Raw genomic sequence first — 16,365 nt, forward strand, 5'->3', positions numbered from 1 at the left:
CACTGCAAAGAACACGAAAGTGACACGGACCCTGCCAATCTAGCGGGCATGATTCAGGTAAAGCGAGAGTATACAGGACTAGATAGGAAGCAGTGAGGCTAGGAGATTATCTTGGCAGCAGAAAGTGCAGAAAAAGTGAGAGGCAGATCTAGTGTGAGACGTGCAGAAGGCTTCATAAGATGGAATCGCTAATTGTGATCTTCTCCTTTTCTTCCTCTAGACGTGTCAAGTGTGCCAGATGCTGCTGCCTAACAAGTGCAGTTACTGTGCTCATCAACGCATCCATGCTCACAAATCCCCTTATTGCTGCCCAGAGTGTGGCGCCATTTGCCGGTCAGCTTATTTCCAAACCCACGTCAAGGAGAATTGCCTGCATTACTCACGCAAAGTTGGCTACAGGTCAGTGCTAAATGTGGGGGGAAAGGGAAACGCCTCGTGACATTTAATGCGCGCTAAGACAAGGCAGTGGAGGGAATGAGTTTCAGATCCTTCTTTCTCACTCCGTTCTCCTGCAGGGACTTTGCTGTAGGCTTATTTTGTGACCAAGCAAGCTGACAATTTCAAAACGTCAAAGGCTGATAAGGTGTTTTTCCTGTTATGCCGTCAGGAAGCCCATATTTTATAGGCGCTTTGGAGGTGAACGTTCCGCCCTGTGTCCAGATTTCCAAGGAAGTAGGCTCAGATGGGAAGACATGGCAAATATCTAGTTTTTTTTAGGGAAACTCCTGCAGCCCCTCTTTAGGGATATATTGCTGGGTGCTGATTCTAGCATACCTGTTTTCCTTCACAAGATAATGACCCCTGGAGGAAAGCCAAACTTGCCCCAAAAGTAGTATTTCTGTGGCTTAACTGAAGAGATAAGGATGTGATTCTGTCTCTCTGAAGAACAAGAGACAGCAATGATAGCGTGAAGGCTCTTTTTCATTGTTGATCGCTTAGGTCAGGAGTGGGAAACACACAGCCCACGTGAGCCCCTGCTGGTTCCTGTCTCCCACCCTCATTAAAACAAAAAGGTGTTTGAAACCTTTTTGAAACAAAAAGGTTGTTTAAAACAAAAAGGTGTTTGTAGTGACTGTGGAGCACTCAAATAGCCAAATTTAGCTTGTTTGCACATTTGCCCCCCGCCCCAGACTTTGCCCACCCCTAACATAGGTGAACAACGCAGCAGGAATGAAGAGGTATTTGGCAGACTTCTAAGAGACTTTAGAGGACCAGAAAAGAGCACTGAACAGTTAATGCAGGCACTGGATAGTGACAGTTTAGTCATGTGCCTGACTGTCTTTATGACTAACAGTAGTTACATTTTCATTTGAACCTACTTTAAATGGGAGAAACGTCGTTCAGTATCGTCTAGGTTTTGCAGATCTTAACACACTTTAAAGGAAATTTCAGTTTTGTGTGCATTTCATTGGATTCCGCTCAGAAAAGCGAGGTTTGCAGCTAGTTTGACAAAATGAACCCAACCCAACCCCTTAAAGAGTAATTATCGCATTCACTTCATGCTTTTCCTTATCCATCCTACAAGTGCCTGTTTTGCTTTTGTACCCAGGGTGTTTTTTCCCCTTTTCCCAGCACACACTTGTCTACCCAGTCCAACTTCTTAATCAATCACTGACTTGCAGTCACTTATTTGTAGCCTCAAAGAACTGAGATTCTGTTTTCTGGTGGCCTGAAAAGAGAAATAGCTTGTATAGGGAAAAGCCAGGACATTATCTGGCTGAGTTCCTTATTTGTCCCACGGTAACACAGGATAGTTGGAAAGGAGAAGAAATTGAGCTCCCATCTTTGGGCTGTGAATAAACTGCTGGTCTTTTAATATAAATTAAAAAGAATGCTTTTAGTAAATCCCAGATCCATTGTTGATCCCAGAAACACTTTGGGATACTTTGTGCTTACTGTCCCCAGAACAGCTTTTTAAAGTCTGTTTTGCTAAGTTTTGTTAAAGTCTGTTACTGCTTTCACAAAGTGTGTAATCTGCTAAAATGGCCTTGGACAGTGTTTAATCTATTCCACCGGAAGGTGAACCTTAACGTTAAAATGTAGTCTCGGGCTCTTGCTTTGAAAGCAGCATATCAAGTGAATTATTGTAAGTTTGTTTGCATGATGCTGTAATGTGTGTGTGTGAACTTGAGTAGAGATAAATTGGCGGAAAAGGAACCAGTAACCTTACTAGTACTATCAAGTTCAGACCAGCTGGCAGCTGGAAATAATAATGAAAAGAAGAAAGGGATGGGAAAGCCTTGAACATACACAGCTGCCCTGAGTCATTAGTCCATTTCGTCTGCTCTGACTGGCAGCATCCCTCCAAGCTCACAAGCAGAGACATGTTTTCCCAGCTCTCCTAGAGATGTCCCTTGTCCATAGGAGCTTTGCTTTTGAGTTAGGCAACAAGAAAGGGGGTGTTCCCCATGGAAGGGAGCTTCTCTCCTTTCCTGGCACACCCTTGTCTTCCCAATCCAGCATCTTTACAAATCACCGTTTTTCATTATTGCTTCACTAGTGAAAAAGCCCGTCATACGACAGGTGCATTTATTTTGTTAGGACTTCTTTGAATACAATATTTTTAGTATATACTTTTCTAAGATTTTGAACCAATTATAACTGGTGAGGAGGTTAACCTTCTTTCAAATTTACCCTCATGAGACAAATTACTTACTGAGAGTGGGTTTTGGCCCATCTGCTAGGCCGGAAGGTCCTGGCAGTTATTTTTCTGGAACTTCCCTAGAAGGCCGCAGTTCCGAGAAACGTCGCTAGATGGAGCCAAAGGGCAAAAACTATAACTGAGGAGGAGGAGCACTCTGGCATTTTATATATAGGACTAGCAAAAAAGCCCGTCATACAAGCAGTCTGTTTCTCTGTTTGTAAGCCCGTCATACAGAGCAGTCTGGTGAAGAGGTTAGTGGGTTTTGGCCCTTCTGCTAGGCCAGAAGCGCCTGGCAGTTATCTTTCTCAGAACATGGAACTTCCATAGAAGGCTGCAGTTCCGAGAAACGTCGCTACATGGCGCCAGAGTGCAAAAACTATTTCTCAGAACTTGGAACGTCCATATTTATTTATTTATTTATTTATTACATTTCTATACCGCCCAATAGCCGAAGCTCTCTGGGTGGTTCACAAAAATTAAAACCATAATAAAACAACCAATATGTTAAAAGCACAATTACATAGAAGGCCGCAGTTCCGAGGAACATCCCTAGATGGCGCCAGAGGGCAAAACTATAACTGGCTTGGAAGAGCAGTCTGGGCTTTTATATATATAGATTTGTAGCATTGGCAAATATTTCTGGTGTAGTGTAGCCCCAAACTAGCAACTTCTACCAACCTTGCTTCACTTCAATGCCTTTGGCCCCAGAGAGTTGCTGTGTTGAATTAGTTCTAGTTTTTTCCATTCCTGATTACACTGAGTGGCCGTATCTTAGCATCAGAGCTCTGTTCTGTACTCCTTTCTCACACTAAGTAGATAGACTTGACAGATACTCTGGTATATGCAGATTCCACTACTGTGCTGAGCTGCCCTACTCCCTCTAGCTCACTAGCAAAGGGTTCAAGGAGTCATACCCGGGGCCAGTCTCCCCGTTCCCTGACTCTTCATGGGAATTTCAAGTGCGTGTGAGAGAATTTTGTGGCTGCAGCATTCCTTTTAACTCTCTGACTCAGTTCAGACAAAATGTTTCTCAACGGTGGTTTTAGAACTGTGTTGTCTGGCGGGAAAACTCCACCCCGCAGTCCAGGTGTTTTGGGAAAACACTCCACGCTGAATATCCACGCTGTGCAGAGGAGAGTTCCTGCACAACCATTGTGGGGCGTGTTGTGTGGTGGGCTCTGTCGAGTTTTCCGTTGTGTTGAGTTGACTTTCCCCACTGGCTACAGAGTTCCCTGGCAAGAGTGGCAAAAGGAGCGAGTGCCCCTCTAGGAGAGCCGCCGGGATTGTTTTTTGGTTTTTTGGTAGCAATGGCTGATGGGATACCACCAGGAGGACTGAGGGAGGAAAGAGGGCGGAGGAACTGTCAATCAAACATCGCGATGGATTTTACTCAATTCCACGGTAGCCCACAATTACACAACGGTGGAGTTAGAACATGGGGAGGACCCCCTAGGAACTCAACCGTTGAGTGGAGTTTCCACACTGCGTTGACTAATGTGTCATCTGAACTGAGCCCTTCTCTCTCTCTCTCTTTCCAGGTGCACTCACTGTGGGGTAGTCTTCATGTCACAAGCTATGCTGAAAGTGCACATTCATGAGAAACACTGTGAAGTCTTCCACAAGTGTTCATTCTGTCCAATGGCCTTCAAGTCTGCAGACAGCACCACTGCTCACATTACTAGCCAGCACCCTTCAGAACCTCACAAGACATCTCAGTAAGTATCTGCCTGGGTAAATATGCACTTCTGGCGTTTCCCTTCCTTTCCCAGTTGGCCCTTCCACACCTACTTCTCTGTCCAAGCCCCTGTGTGTTTGCAGGAGCCTCTCCGTCCCATCTGCATGTGGGAGAAATACATCGATGTTTGTACGTTGACTTCTGTGTTGCGAGGAAGCGTTAGTAATAGGATCTGAACACTTTTTCCTTGAAAAGAAATGTAAGGTTGCGTTCAGATCTTGCTTGCTAATTATTTTACGGTTTAGCGACGTAGCCCATCTGTTCCCTAAGACTGTCTTCGCACTTGCCCAAACGCCGTCCTGAGATCCCAGTGATATAGGGCGGGAGACAAATGTTTTAATAAATAAAATAAAAAAGGAGTGGTTTACCGTAATCTGTTTGCTAGCCTACCGCCATCCCCCAGGACACTGCACAGTGTGGTCGTATGTTCTCTTTGTGCCAACTAGCAATGTGCTGTCTAGCCAGGAGATTCAGAGAGCAGCCACTGCTGATGGCATCTAGCTGTCTCCGATTCCTTGTTATTATTATATTTATTTGTATCCCGCCTTTTGCCCCATACTGGGCCTTGCCCTGCCTTGTACCCCCACAAGCTGTCTTGTAACCCTTCATACAAGAGCAGTTATGGAAGCACCAGGCATAGCTTTTGGCTCAGGAAGGGTAACAACATTTTAAAATTAAATCAGCACTACTTGGAAATTTCCATAAGGAGGTGGCCTTTACATGCACCATCCCTTAAAACCACAGTTGCTTTACAACCACAGGTGCACGAGTCTCATTGCATATTCTTTTTAGAATACTTAACCTGTTCTTACGGCTCCCGCACCATTCAGTGTTTCAGAGGGATACGTTGCATGTATACCCTGGCAGACGAGAACACGTTTTTCTGTTAAATAACGATGAATACCAAGGCATTTTGTGGTGATGGAGTTTGTTTTACTTCACTTATGTCTTTTGGACGAGTAAAACCTCATTGCCAATGTCATGTTTAAATTGTTCCAGGGTGATCTACAAATGCTCTTGTGAGACGGTCTTTAACAAGAAGAGGCTTCTGCAGGAGCACTTCCAGCAAAACGCCAATAGGCTGATGGTGGGCGTGTTCAAGTGTCCACATTGTCAGCTGGTGTATATGCAGAAACTTCAGTTAATGCAACACGTCAAGGTTGGTGGCTTAGAATGATTCCATGCCCACACAGAACCCCTCCTACCTTTGCGTATTTTAGATTTGTCCGCATGAAACACATCTGCTGCTTTTCTTTTACCCACTACTGATGGATACCCTCCCTCACAAGCACTCTTAAAACCATTTCAAAGAAGGCACATGAAACCACCCTCCCATGAATATGTTGCTTTAGGATGCTTTAGTATTCCTTTAGGATGCAGCTGGGACTGGATGTTACCATATGACCCATGAAATATGCCAACTGTACTGGCTCCAACCCTGTTCCTGGGCCCGATTCAAAGAGCTGGTTTTGACTTTTAAAGCCCTTCACAGCATAGAACCAGGGTACTTTAAAGGACAGCCTATCTCCATATGTTCTTACCTGGGCATTCAGATCTTTATCGGAGGAGCAGGTGACTATTAGATGGGGAAGGTGGCTATTAGACAGAAGGCCTTCTCAGTGGTGGTGTTCCAGTTGTGCAACTCTCTCCCCAAAGAGGTTGTCCTGATGCCTCCTTTATTGTCCTTCTGATGTCAGGCAAAGACCTTTTTATTTTCTGGAGCTTTTTAGATGCAGTTTAGGGCTAAATTAATTGAAAGATCATCTCCTTCCTGCCCAGACCTTAAGATCATCTTCAGCGGTCCTTGTCCTGGATCTCCCTCCAAAAGAAGTGAGTGGTTGACTACCAAGATGAGGGCCTTTTCTGCTGTGGCACCCTGGTTGTAGAATGAACTTCCTAGAGAGGATCACCTGGTGCCTACACTGTGCCTTTTTCAGCGCCAAGTAAATACCTGTTTATTTTCCCAAGCGTTTTAGCTTTTCAGTGTCTATTTTAAATCTGGCCTTGTATTTTAAATCTTTGCACTGCAACTAGGTTGTATGTGGTTATTATTTTGTATACAGTATTATTTTATACTGTAGTTTAAAACGTCTAAATTTTTATATTGTCTGTTATCATCTTGCATTTTATGGTATTAAAAGTCGTAAACTGCCCAGAGAGCTCTGGCAATTGGGTGATATAGAAATGCAATAAATAAATAAAAATTTAGTCCCGCCGACAGTTTTATCAACAGTGTTCATTCGCAATTCTCCAAACCATGAATTCAGCCTTTGGTCATTTGCAGCAAGCACAACAAACATACTATTCTATTACAATTTAAAATTCAGCATATTGTTTCTTGGTGTGATGGTGGATTGGAATTGGGCTGCATCCAACTTGCCAGAACTAATTAGTTTTGGACATCTCAAAATTCTGTTTAAAATACTTATTCACCTTCCCTCTATTCTATTTTTAGTGGTCTTTCAACCACGGGGGTCAGAGCCCACAGCATATTTGCTTTTACATTATCTTACCAAAGAAATTTACAATATTCCATTACCGACAAAGCTGGAAACGGTTTTCACAATCCGGAGTTACTGTTTAGAAGCATTAGTTCATTCTCATTAGAAGTGTTTGTTCATTTTCATATAGATAAATAGAAGTGCTTGTTTTTTTTTACAACTTAAATGATCAGACAGATGTGTTTGTTCATCTTCACGATTTAAATGTAGATGCACTTGTATATTTTTAGGACTTTAATAATATCGTATTAATATGTTTACTCACATTTATTTTCTTTAAATTAGTTTCTGTTTAGTGTTACCTAAATGATAATTCAATTCAAGTATAATTGCATATTCTGAGCCTTATCCCATGTAATTGATGTTATACATTAGTGTCCACTGACTACTTTCATCATTGTTTATGTATAGCTTTCAGCACAATTTGAAGAAACTTTTGCATAGCTCATTTGTTTGGATGTTTGTACATCTCTAAGAGCCTCGTGTGGTGCAGAGCGGTAAAGCAGCAGTTTCTGCAGCTGAAACTCTCCCCACAGCCTGAGTTCGATCCCAGCGGAAGCTGGTTCTCAGGCAGCCGGCTCGGGTCAACTCAGCCTTCCATCCTCCCAAGGTCGGTAAAATGAGTACCCAGCTAGCTGGGGGAAAGGTAATAACGGCCGGGGAAGGCAACGGAAAACCACCCCGCTATAAGGCCTGCCAAGAAAATGTCAGCGAAAGCTGGCGTCCCTCCAAGAGTCAGTAATGACTCAGTGCTTGCACGAGAGGTTCCTTTCCTTTCTTGTACCTCTCTAAATATACAGATTTATCATTCACCTTTTCATACACGTCTCTACTACTACCCTCTTTTAGGTCCTCCTGTTCGCTTTCAGATTGGAATAGGCTGCAGCCAACTTACCAGAACTAATTAGTTTTGGACGTCTCTTTTCAGTCCAGGCTGTCTAAAACAAAAACAGGCCGGTGGGAAATAATGTATTGGTGCAGTTATTTTAAAGGGAAGTCTGGGCATCTTCACTTTGCTGTGTTACTTGAATTGGGATATCCCAACCCTGATAGCTGACCCTTGATGGCTTGACTCCCATTCATTAGAGCGTCCACGGGGTCCCTGAAAATCCTGAGGATCTCAGTAGCGCCCGACAAAAGGTGGAGACGACAACAAGCAGTAACGTCCTCCCAACATCCAAGGAGCTGTCAGTGATCAACGGTACTTCCCAGTCCTCTTTGCCCTCAAAAGACACGAGCCCAGAATCAAAGTCCAAGCCAAAACCCGGCAACTGGACTTGTCGGGAGTGTTCGCAGTGGATCCCTGACAGAGAAACCTACGTGTCCCATATGAAGAAAAGCCATGGAAAGGTAAGGGTCTGCCTGAAAGTTGGGAGCTATGTTTTCTTCCTTTTTCCACAAGCTTCGTTTTAAATATTAGTAGTTTTCAGGAGCCCCATAACATTGTAGAAGCATGGACAGAAACAAGATGGTCCCTTCCCTTCCAGCCCCCTTTGGCCTGCAGCAGCCATGTGGGAGCATGTCTTGAGAGAGCGCCATAGTTAACTTGACAATAGCATTCATCTTCTTTCTCGGTGTGTGGTTCTGTTTTTATAAGTTCATAGGGTTTTTTTAAATCTGAGAGACTACAAATGCACAAGCATTACCTGGATTCTTCTTCACATCAGCCTTATAAGGTGGATCATTCGTATTCCCATTCTACAGGTGGGGAACTGTGAGGCCAAGAAACCATGAATGTCTCAAGGCAAGCGAGTTTATAGCCAGGGGCTGCTTCGTGTCAGATGAATCATAGAATAGCAGAGTTGGAAGGGGCCTACAAGGCCATCGAGTCCAACCCCCTGCTCAATGCAGGAATCCACCCTAAAGCATCCCTGACAGGTGGCTATCCAGCTGCCTCTTGAACGCCTCTAGTGTGGGAGAGCCCAAAACCTCCCTAGGTAACTGGTTCTATGGTCGTACTGCTCTAACAGTCAGGAACAGTCAGGAAGACATGTTTGTAGCCTTTCTGGTTCACATCTCCATGGGGAGCCCAATAACACAGTCACGTTTGAAGAGGAGAAATGTTGTCCGCAGATCTTTGGGAAATGCGCACCCGAGAGCTGCAATTGGCCGAGACTGTTGGGTGTGTTTACTGTGTGTCCACAAAAGTACATCCTGTCAATCAGAGACACGTGGCAGATATTTTGCAAGAACAACAACAGAGAGGAGCCTGCAGTTAACAAGCACAAAACAGAAAACCTTTAAAATGATAATATAAATATTCATAACTGTATTAGCTGAACATTCAATTTTTTATTGACATAACACACACACACACACACACACACACACACACACACACACATATATATATATATATATATATATATATATATATTAATGCAGCTGTTTGCAATAAATCACACTATATTATGGTGCCTCTTCCTATCAGTAAGTTACTTCCTCTCTAAGGTAGGTCAAGATTAGCTCAGCACATCGTGGATTTTACAGGCAAGTTATTTAACTTGCATTAAAAAGAATGATTAAATTTATAATTGTCTCACTTTTTAATTTTGCCTATAGGTAAGATCCTGCAGAACATTACTGAAGTCCTAATGTAGGAAGGTACCATGTTTCAGAATACCTTAATAAAAGATTTAAGAAACCTCTCAGTAAGTTTTGCAGGAATGAGTATTTACTCACTAATTATATCACCTTTGTTTTTGTGGCTTTATCTACAATGCTCAGTGAGAGGAAAGCGAGAGAGATATGGAGCACCTTACACGAATTAAAGTTTCTTGTAACCGAGTTGACTGATGAAGTAATGAAATGTTGAATGTTATCCGGAGTAGTCATTTCACTCTGTGCAGTGTTTTCATAGCAAATATGTTGCTTTATAATAATACATCACTCTGTGCATTGTTCTTATAGCAAAAAAGTTGCTTTGATATATAAAAATTCCTACAATATTTAATGGTCATACATATATGTGTTATGTCAATAAAGGATTAAATGTTCAGCTAATACAGTTATAAATTTGCACAGTTTATATTTATAGATATTTTGCAAGGGCATCTTTTTCATGTTGTATGAAGTGGTCCTCTGCTAGGGTGTGAACCCACATTATGTGGATCCTCTCCTCTCACCGGACCGTTCTTTTCCACAAATTTAAGATGAAATACAGAAGCAATTGCCCTTGCTGCCAGAACAAACTTTCCTGTTCCTTTCTTAGAATGTGAAGAGGTACCCCTGTCGGCAGTGCGAGCAGTCCTTTAATGCATCCAATAGTCTGCGTAAACATATTCGTAATAATCATGACACAGCAAAGAAAGTTTACACCTGCTGGTGAGTATGCACCTTTTTTAAAAAAAGGAATATGTCTGTAGCTCTTCCAGGCTACAGAGTGCTGTGTAAAGGGACATGTCTTTTTCTGGCGTAGGTTAGAGCGAGGGATCATGTGCTCATTGCGGTAGATCTTTAGGCTTTCCAGCTAGATTCCACGATAAGGATGTGGCATGTTAGGCATTAATAATGCAAGCACCAGGCTGGATCTAAGTAACTGAAGAACAGTTAGTTCAATTTGTGGTAACCTTGTTTGGAGGAGGGGTGGGAAACCTGTGTGGCTCTTGGCCTAATTTCAAAACCCCTCTGCGGCAGATCAGTTCAGACCTCTGACAAGCGTGATGATCTGTCCCTTCCCCAGCGGCCTGCTGGATGTCGAGGAAGTGGAGGGGCGGGGGGAGCATGAAAGAAGGAAGTGTCCTACAGAGAGAAAGCTGTAGCCCTGCCCATTTCTTACTTCAGCCTCACCCAGGGCTGACATTTGGCCCACTTTGAAGCATGAGTGATGGGGAAACTCTCCCCTTCTGCTCCAAAATCATTTACGTGTGTCGGTACAGGAGTGAAAACATGAAGCAGCAACAAAAAGGCATACCTGCATCTACCTGTGTCAGTATGCAGCCTTACTTACCTGTCAGTGCAGTCCTAAATATGTTTACATCCAAGGTCCTCCTCCTGGTGCCTATTCCAAGGGAAGCTCGGAGGACGGCAACAAGGGAGAGGGCCTTTTCTGTGGTGGCCCCCCAATTGTGGAACAATCTCCCTGACGAGGCCCGCCTGGCGCCAACATTGTTAACTTTTCGGCGCCAGGTTAAGACTTTTCTCTTCTCCCAGGCATTTAGCAATATGTAATTAGTCTGGGTTTGTTTTTGGTATGTTTTTGTGGTTTAAAATTGAATGCTTTTGTGATCTTAAATTGTTTTTAAGTGTTTTTATCCTATGTAAACTGCCCAGAGAGCCTCAGCTATGGGGCGGTATACAAATGTAAATAATAATAATTAATAATAAGTAAGTCTCACTGTTTTCAGTGGGATTACTCCCTTGTATGTGTAGATAGGATTATAACCTCTAATTTATTATTATGTATGTTCTTCTTTTTTTCTTTTTGTTGCCTTTATTTCATTAACCTTATTTAGAAGTAAAATAAACTTTCATGGCAATCCTTTTTTCACTGCCCAGAAAATAATGGAAGTTGGTTACTGTGGAACCGTCTTCAAACACTTTGAGCTAGAATGGGGAGATGTAATTTTTGGGGTTTAAAATATCCATGCTAGTTTTTGTTTTTGTTTTTAAGTCTTTGTTTAAAGTAAGAAAAAGAATGCTGTTCTCCTCTTTTTAGATATAGTACAAACTTGGGCCAAGGAGACAGAGTAATTCTGAGCAGAAAGGGGGCTTTCGTTGTTGCAGGTGGACATTTAGTCATGGAAGTTTTTAACTCCTACACTTTGTGAGCTCTTGAATTCCTGAGTCGTTTGGCAACAAATGTGAAATCGGAATTCCCACGAAGACACAGACAAAACAGATCCCCCTCCAATGGAAAACTTTTTTATATTTCTCAGCTCTTATCCTCTCCCTTTGTACAGTTAAGATCTGTAAGATGGAACAAGGTCACCTTTGATGTCACTGGATTACAAAAGCTAAATTCCGGGCCAGTTCTGATGGAATCTTTGCTTTCACATATGGCTCGTAGCAATAATTCCTGTGGGTTCATACATGTGTGACGAAGCATTTTGTGGTAATGGATCATCCATGCTGGTGGCATGGAGACTATCAGATCTACTAGATCTATCCTGTAGATCTGCCCTGGCACACAAGTTCAGTTTTGACGGAAGTGCATGGATGTTTAACGTGGGAGTTTCTTCAAAAGCCTTTAGATGGATACAACATGTAGCATTAGAATTGCCCCTCAAATAACATAGCAGGCTACAACTGACTCTCTGGATGCAGTTGCATGTTACACAATCAACTTACAATCAAAATTGTAAGAGACAGTGTGGTGTAGCGGCTAGTGTGTTGGACTGGGAGTTGAGAGGTCCAGGTTCTACTCCCCACTCGCCCGTGGAAGCTCACTGGGTGACTTTGGGCCAGTCCAGACTCTCAGCCCAACCTACCTCACAGGGTTGTTGTTGTGAGGATAAAATGGAGCAGAGGAGGAGGATTATGTCCACCGCCTTGGGTTCCTTGGAGGAAAAAAAGGCGGGACATAAATGTAATAAATAAATAAAATGTTAATAGCGGGGGAGCTAACAGAGAGAGAAGAAAAAAAAGAAAGGACGGTAACAAGGGGTGAGAGTGAAAAAATGTACTATCCTTAATTATGTTTTCCTTGCTTTGTGTTTTTTAGGTACTGCACAGATGAAATTCAGACATTTCCTCAGCCATCTCTACTGGAGGGACACATCAGCCTCATGCACGGCATCAAAAACCCCGACCTTTCCCAGATATCCAAAGCCAAAGCTCCAGCAGAAGACTTGACAAAAGTAATCTGCAATGCTTTGCTTAAAACATTAAAGCGGGATAGTGCGTGGCTTGCGGGATCCGTTTTCAGCCTTTTCTTACCATGAGGACTAGAATTCTTTATAGGCATAAATACAAAGCCGAGTCTCTAGAGCAGCCTTCCTCAACCTGGGGCGCTCCAGATGTGTTGGACTACAACTCCCAGAATGCCCCAGCCATCTGGCTGGGGCATTTTGGGAGATGCAGTCCAACACATCTGGAGCGCCCCAGGTTGAGGAAGGCTGCTCTAGAGCATTCCCTCTCCTTTGCTTATAACAGAGCCCTTTTTTTTATGCCCCCTCCCCAATGATGTGAGTGAACAGACACACAGGCTCAGTTTGGACAACATGTTAGTCAACGCAGTGTGAAAACTTCACTCAACGGTTGAGTTTCTAGGGGTCCTCCCCACACAACTCCACCGTTGTGTGACTGTGGGCTACCGTGGAGTAGAGTAAAATCCATCTCTTCCCCCGGTCCTCCCAATGGTATCCCATCAGCCATTGCTGGAAAAACCCCACCCCAATCCCGGCAGCTCTCCTAGAGCTGCACTCACCCCTTTCGCCGCTTTAGCCTGGGAACTCTGTAGCCAGTGGGAAAAGTCAACTCAACAGAGCTCTCCACACAACAAGCCACACAATGGTTATGCAGGATCTCTCCTCTGCACAGTGTAGAGATTCTGCATGGAGTGTTTTCCAAAAAAACCCTCCGCTGTGGGGTGGAGTTTTCCCACCAGACAACACGTTTCTCAACGGTGGTGTAAAAACTCCACCGTGGAGTTCTAAAGCCACCGTTGACTAATGTGTTGTCCGAACTGAGCCACAAACGAACGCTGTGCCACGGGCGAAGTGTGCCCTTTTACCAAGCAGAGCGGGGGGAAAGGCTGGACAGGGATACACACCATGGCTTGGTGTGGTATGGGGAAGGTGGCCGTGGGAAGGAGGACGTGGTTTCCATGCGCTATGGCAGGGGCGCACAACCGTTTTGCCTCTGAGATACATGTCTGGTGTCTGCTGGGGTGCCAAGTACTGCACATGTATGTGCATGGGTATGCATGCACACTAACACACACACACACACACAGAGGCTTTCTTTTGGTTTTGCTAGCATCAGCAAGGCTAACAGTTCCCTTATCTCTGATCTCTCGGGAGCAATAAGGGAAGGAAATCCCAGGCTTTCCTTAGTATCGCTAACAGAAACATTATGGTACTGTGGACCACGCTGATTGTTCACCTCTGCGCTATGGGGCATCTCTCTTTGCCTGGGCACTTCTACCGTGGTGGGCTGCCAGAACAAGCCTCTTAGTGCAGATTGGCACAGTAAGGCCATGCGTTTGTTTCACAGGCAAAACCTCCAAAGAGGGTATCTGCAGACGGTTTGGGCCAGACGGAAACCACTGCGTCAGGATCTGAAGCTCCACCTGCCAAAAAACTGAAGGCGGCACGTTGGAAGTGTGCAAAGTGTGGATTTGCAACAGCCGCTGAGACTGAATTTCTGGAACACATACCTCGGCACAAGACAGACAGCTCCACTTACCAGTGCCCGCTCTGTGGTTTGTGTTACACGTCTCACATCTCTCTGACTAGACACCTCTTCATTGTTCATAAAGTGAAAGATCCAGAGGAGGAAGAAGAGGAGGAAGAACAGGAGGAGCCAGAACAAGAGGAGAGGAAAGAGGGTCTAGAAATGGAGACAAGTGAGAACGGGCTTTCAGAGCCTTACGGTGAGACGGACATTGTGGGGAAGGACGGAGGCCGTTCGAAGAGCAAAGACTCTGAGGGCAATCCCGCGTCCGGCAACACAGAGAAGCCCAACTCGCAGAGCAAACATTCAAAGTCTCCAAATATTTAAGAGTGCGTTTTGCCTCCCCGTAAAGTGTTGATCAGAGTGCAGGACAGTGGGGGCGGGGGGAGGCACGGGGTGGAGGCAGTGTTCTTCAACATGCTGTTGATTTCATGGAATGGGCACACTGTATTCCATTCACTTTAACTAGTAAGGGAAATCAAAACAAGCTGCCACCATATCTGTAGCACTGAATATGTAACAGGTGTGAGAGGGCGAAAGAGAATGTCTGACATCCATATCCAGCTGAACCGTGTCTGAAATTTCAGGGTAAGGAGCACTTTTTGCATTCCCCTCCTCCTCCTTTTCCTCCTCCTTCTTAAGACCCCCCATTCAAGACCCCCACCCAACAGATCCACCTCACTTTCCCCTTTTTCACAAAGAGTATTGCCTTTGGGTTATTCTTTTCATATTCCTTTGCCCAAGTCCACCAAGTATTCTGCCTGGACTGCACAAAAACCTGTGTTAATTAACTCTTCTTTCCTCTGAAGACACTAATCCATTAAGGCTCCCTTTCCCTAAAATCATGCCAACCTCACCTTCCAGACACTCCATGAACCCAATCCCACACGATTTGAACAAACAGCTCTTTCGAGAGGAGATTCTTCCGATACCAGTAAACGTTAAAAGGGTTTTTTGTGTCTTCACATTTTGCACAAACGGAATTTTCGGTTCCTATTGCATGTGTACATAGTCGGTGTCAGTGTCAGCCCGTAAAGTAGCTGCACCGGGCCAACGGAACGCCCGTTGGAGCTTTCTGCTTTCAGAAGTGGGCTGGATCTTATTGCAAACTAAAGTCCATCTGCTTGAATCGTTGCCACACACGTGGCCCGGGATGGACTGCAGGGTGCCCTTCTCCTCTGCACATATACCATATTAATGAGAATCGGGGCCCAGACCTATTAACTGTCTGCACAAGCAAATGTCTATGTAGATGCCTATACAAAGGAAGGTGGGGCGGGCGGGCTCCTACAGCCTGACGCATGCGTAAGCTATATACCCAGGCAGGCCTTGTGTGATCCAGTCCAGAGCTCAAGGTTTGTCCTCTTACAGGCTTAGTGTAACCACCCTGGAAGGCCTCTAATCATGAAAAGGCACCACAGAAGAAACAGTATTCCTAGAAGAATCCCCCCTCTCTCTCTTCCTCTCCCTCTGTCTCTCTGTTGACATACCCCCCTCATTCAGCTCAGTCGGCTTCCTGCCCTCGTTTCAGCACGGAGCGTTCCAGGATACAAGAGTGGTCAGTACCGAGGGCGATTGCTCCAGGAAAAAAAATCACAGTTCCATCCTCTTCAAGTGCTCCTGCTCTTCTGATCGCGCATCTCCTCTCTCCTTCCCCACCCCCACCCCTCCCCAAATCTACTCAGTTGGCTGAATTGACGCTGGAGGTTTCTTTCCGCCCCCGCCCCCACGCTAACTCGTCCCCCCACCCCATCTGTGCTGTTTCTCTCATGTGTGCTTTCTTTCCCCCCCCTCACGCTTTGTGTAATATTTACTTTTTTTATACGTTTTTTTATTTGAGTCGGACCCCTGTTCATTGTTTACTATAAATAATTTAAAAAGGAAAAAAACACCTATTTATCTTATTGCATTTGAATTGCTCACTTTCTCGTCTGAACGTGTTTTGATAAAACCCTTTGTATTTTTTGATACTGTGTACATTTTAGTCTAGGGAATGTTTTACAAGGTAGCCTAGCTATAGTAACGATAGCAGAGGGTGGGGTGGAGGGCGTCCCTCCCGAGCCATTACATATCTATTTAATCTGCAGTGGCATTTGTGCCTTGCTATAATGTTTACTTCAAAGTATTTCAAATAAAACCATCTAACAATG

The 16,365-nt window shown here is 44.3% G+C and overlaps 1 protein-coding gene across 1 annotated transcript in view; it reads left to right on the forward strand.

The window, feature by feature from the left end:
• ZNF592 (zinc finger protein 592) overlaps nucleotides 1-16,365 on the forward strand; it is a 44,586-nt gene extending 28,221 nt beyond the window's left edge. The window contains exons 3-9 of the mRNA XM_063142876.1: nucleotides 221-399; nucleotides 4,183-4,359; nucleotides 5,379-5,538; nucleotides 7,967-8,230; nucleotides 10,092-10,204; nucleotides 12,543-12,678; nucleotides 14,036-16,365. Of these exons, the coding sequence (XP_062998946.1) occupies nucleotides 221-399; nucleotides 4,183-4,359; nucleotides 5,379-5,538; nucleotides 7,967-8,230; nucleotides 10,092-10,204; nucleotides 12,543-12,678; nucleotides 14,036-14,542 (1,536 nt within the window). The 3' untranslated portion in view covers nucleotides 14,543-16,365. The remainder of the gene's footprint in view (nucleotides 1-220; nucleotides 400-4,182; nucleotides 4,360-5,378; nucleotides 5,539-7,966; nucleotides 8,231-10,091; nucleotides 10,205-12,542; nucleotides 12,679-14,035) is intronic.

This window comes from Elgaria multicarinata, chromosome 16, assembly GCF_023053635.1.
Source record: "Elgaria multicarinata webbii isolate HBS135686 ecotype San Diego chromosome 16, rElgMul1.1.pri, whole genome shotgun sequence".
Taxonomy (NCBI): Eukaryota; Metazoa; Chordata; class Lepidosauria; order Squamata; family Anguidae; genus Elgaria; species Elgaria multicarinata.